The sequence below is a fragment of the Sphaeroforma arctica genome, assembly GCF_001186125.1.
Source record: "Sphaeroforma arctica JP610 unplaced genomic scaffold supercont1.217, whole genome shotgun sequence".
In the NCBI taxonomy this organism is placed as follows: domain Eukaryota; class Ichthyosporea; order Ichthyophonida; genus Sphaeroforma; species Sphaeroforma arctica.
The window spans coordinates 14,824-19,034 of record NW_014040341.1 but is presented as its reverse complement, the minus strand read 5'-3'; the positions used below and the strand labels follow the sequence as shown (position 1 = coordinate 19,034).

General features: G+C 45.5%; 1 protein-coding gene across 1 annotated transcript; it reads left to right on the top strand.

Moving 5' to 3' along the window:
* Nucleotides 1–1,137: 1,137 nt before the first annotated feature.
* SARC_04029 (hypothetical protein) lies at nucleotides 1,138–4,091 on the top strand (the record flags this gene model as incomplete). Its single annotated transcript, XM_014302151.1, has 4 exons — nucleotides 1,138–1,208; nucleotides 1,834–1,914; nucleotides 2,449–2,589; nucleotides 3,841–4,091. Coding segments are annotated over 4 exons (544 nt in total), but the record flags the coding sequence as incomplete, so codon positions are not given.
* Nucleotides 4,092–4,211: the final 120 nt, after the last annotated feature.

Genomic DNA, 4,211 nt, shown 5'->3' with positions numbered 1-4,211 from the left:
ATTTTCTACAGCTCACATTTTGTCGCAATCTCTGATACTACTGTAGGCGTGCTACAGGGGCTTGCCAACCGCTGTGCGACGACTACTGAAACGAGGAGCAATGATTAACGCAATCGATGGCCACGGAGGTATATAACAACAAGTATAAAACGAAAGCAAAACGCTATGTAGTGAAGAACAAGGGGCACACACACCTCGATTTCATACATAGGTAGTTTTATCGGTATCGTTCTATATTTATATGCTATTAGTGATACACTGATGCGGTGTCTGACGGTCTGTTACCACACCACGCGGTATAGTAACTGAGCACCCATATCGAGACTCTGGAAAGACGATAGCACACCACTACAAATTGGAGCTCACAACCACCAACATGAACCACCAACATGAACAAACATGAACACAAAGTATCGTACATACAGCCAATGGCAGTGCATCATATATATAACTCTTGAGCTGTTTGAGTGGGGCGAATGCTACCTACGCCAGTCGCCCTGACACCCACGGTTATACACCTTCAACAGTGGAGTGTACTGCTACGGAACTAGAGCCACACTTACAAACCACTCATGTAGATTACAGTCAACCAAGCCTTTTTGGTACTTCGTGTCCTAAATCCCCGTCAAGAGGAGAGTCCTTTATTCGATAGCTGACCATAACCATCCTCCCCGCTATATTTCTCTCTGGACAGGCACTTGCCTGCACATCTGCGCCGCACGTGATCAAGTCGAGTGCGCGCGCATACTGCTGGACGCCGACATAGACACAGGCGTCATCAACTACGCAGGTCAGACAGCATTCAAGGTACTTAGGCAAGGGTATTGGGGCTGTTTAGTTTATTGGGTGTTAGAACTGGGCTGTGTGCGATTGCTGGTGCGATGGTTCTAGTCCGTGTGACAGTGAGTGCATACAGGGAGGGTTGTCTGAGTGTCAGAGCGCATATGTTCTAAACTTAGGACACTGTTGAAGGGTATGCGAAAGCACGCCCTGGTGGAGTACTACGGCTCAATTATCGTCACCGATCATCTAGATGTCCATAGATGTACAAGGATTACTATCTAGATGTACATAGGCGTTTGGCTATGCCTAGCGTCAGCGTGCTATATTGACATTCGTTCTGTTGACATGCACACAGATGGCTTTAGGACTACGATCCCAGGCGACCGCAACCGCCATAGCTATGGCTGGAGGCAACAAAGTCGGAAGTAAGTCAGTCAATAGTTTTTAGGGGTTTTAGGGTTTATAAATAGTGTACATCCGTGTGGCGGTCTTATCGTTTGCAACTGTACATGGAGCAGCTGATGAGTGACGTACGTGGGTTCGAACACAGCCACAGTCGCAGCCGAGTGCATAACCACCGCTGAGACAGTCAAAATATACGTTCGGATACCCAAACGCCAAGAGTGTAGTGATTGTCGACTTCTGAGTTGTACATATTTTAATTCCGCTCCCGTTCTCAAGCGTTGCTATGGCAACGCATTTGATCTGGGCTGCTCATTAAGTGTGGGAAATCCAAATTACTGGTAATCGGGTGGTATGTAAATTGGCAGGGAAGACACATACGGCTATCATACATGCATGCATGCGTGAAACATAGGTGAACCCTCCAGCCCACCACCTCAGTGCAATTTCTACTAGGTACACTTGGGGATTCGATTGGTCACTATGCAGCGCGTATATGTTATATACATGTGTACTTAACGCGATATTCTTTTCTTATGCCGCACATTTGTTTCAAAAACAATCCCAATTGAAGCTTCTTTGAAATTTGATGGATATACTTCTATCCGTACTCATTCGTACTTTGAATTGTATATACAAATACTGAAGCTACGTTGCAGACCATGGGGGACAGTATAGAAACTATAGGCAGCTCGACCAATCCTAAACAGCTTAGCGCTAAAGCAAAAGGTAAGTTGCAAAACTCGAAATTTCGATTGTATAGAAGGTTCGCTTGTAAGTAATTACAAAGCGGTGTAAGGTCGTTGGGGGATATTGTAAGCGGTTCAATTAGCGATAAGTGTTCCTAGGCAATATATGACGACTCGTGCAACGGTATCCGTTATAAAAGGAGCCGCGCTCATTACTGTACTTATTATCTGATCTATGCGTTTAGTTACACGCACAAGTGCTATCGCAATCTATCCGACTAACAAGCGTATGCACACGCACAACACACAATCAAGCCGTGGGCTCGCTCAGACCATGCACACCCCAGAAGTGGTTCATATACCACGTATTGCCTTAGTATCTACGCACAGCACGAAGTCAGTGAGTATCAAGCAAACGGTATGAACGATGTAGAATACGCGGACAGTGAGATATACTACCGAACTTACCGTAATCATGCGTATAATCTCGTCTAATCTCCCCTGTCATCCTCCACTGTTTTCTTTCCTATCATCCATTTCCTTCGTCTCCTGTCTGACGCTGGAACGCGTGAAGCATTTGCCACATACACATACAAGGCCGAGCAGCCTGGAGCACTATCCTTTACCGCGGGATCGATCATTACGATCATGGACAAGGATACCCCCAATGCTGACCTTGGGTATTGGTACGGGTGTACGCAGGACGGAAAGACTGGTGTGTGTTGTAGCGTGTAGAATTCCCAGGCACACTGTCTGCACTCAGCGAATAGTAACAGCGCGTGAAACGACTGCCAATGCGTGTGTGTGTGTGTGTGTGTGTGGGCGTACAAAGATACTTCACTGAACCATCGCATCCTCTCGATTGTGGATGCATCCTAAACCTAGAAACAATATGAGAAAATCAATGGAGTGCTATTCAGTGGTTTGTTGTGCTTAAGGGTGTGGTGTGCTGTTAGCAGATACACTTCCTGTACCAACATAGCCGTCCAGCTACATCCCAGACCGTGAAACAGTGCGAGTATACCCTATTGAGTGCTATTAAGTCTCTTAAAGGGCTTAAGGGTGTGGTGTGCAGTTGACAAATATACTTCCTGTACCAACGGAGTCATCCAGCTACATCCTAAACCGTGAAGCAGTGCGAGTGTAACCTATTGAGTGCTATTAAGCTTCTTGAAGTGGTTAGTGTGCCGTGTCATGTAGGCAATTAAGCTTTCTGTATCAGTGAGTGAGCCTTGCCGTATTCTCTACAATTGCGATTCGAATAGTACTGTCCTTACCGGCTTTAGATGATATTACTTGGTGATTGCATTGGGTCTGGTACTGTCCAGTTTTCATTTATGAACGTTCTTTTTATCACTCGTAGAGGCTTTTCTGATAACTGAACTACGAAGTACAATAGTTTTTGTAAATAAAGTTGGTGCTGCTTCCTTCGGTTCCTATTCACAGAGCACTTGCCGTATGGCATAATTTCAGAGCTCATCTATCCCATTCTGACACCAATGATCATCCACTCCTAACTACAGCTACAGCTGTTCTGCCTTGGTCGACAGTTGGGTTTCAGTCCCAGCGTCTGTGTTATGTCTTCTTGATATCCACATATTCTCCGTGTAGTATGCTTACACCAATAAGCACAGACAACTATATACAGCTAACATCTCGTTTACCTTGGTAACTAACCCGTTGTCAGTCCGTGAATCTACATTCTACATGCGCAGCACAAAATAATCCCATACGCCCTGCGCATCGACCCCTACATCCAGCTACAGTTACCTGCATCTGGGTGAATTTCTAGTTCATTCGGAACACCCTGTTTAAGTACTGTGGCCTACTGTCTGGACCATCAACACAAACTTATACTCACACAGACGAATCAAGACCACTCTATATACAGCTACATGGGCTGTAACCGTGGCAAACACCCTGTTCTCAGCCCACCTGAATAAACTTTTTACATACTGTGACTCAGGTTACTTTCCGTATAGCATGGTGTACGAGCTCAACCATCCCACGCCATCACCGATGAGCATAGACCACTACATACAGCTGCAAGGTGCGGGATTGGCAATCGTCAAATACACGACTCTGGAAAGTGAGGTATGCCCGCACTCGCTACAAAGATGTCACGTATGTGGGGTGAGTGGGACGGGGCAATCTGTGCAGTATGCAGGACAAATCAGTAGTAAAATGACACGGGACTATAGAATGGTATACAAATAAGGAATACGGTCCCAGGAGACCGTACAATACGAGTCAAACCGCTCAAAAGCAATCTTAAGCATCTCAAACAGTACTATGCTATATTAGTGTGGCGTGGAGTATATAACTTATATATACATA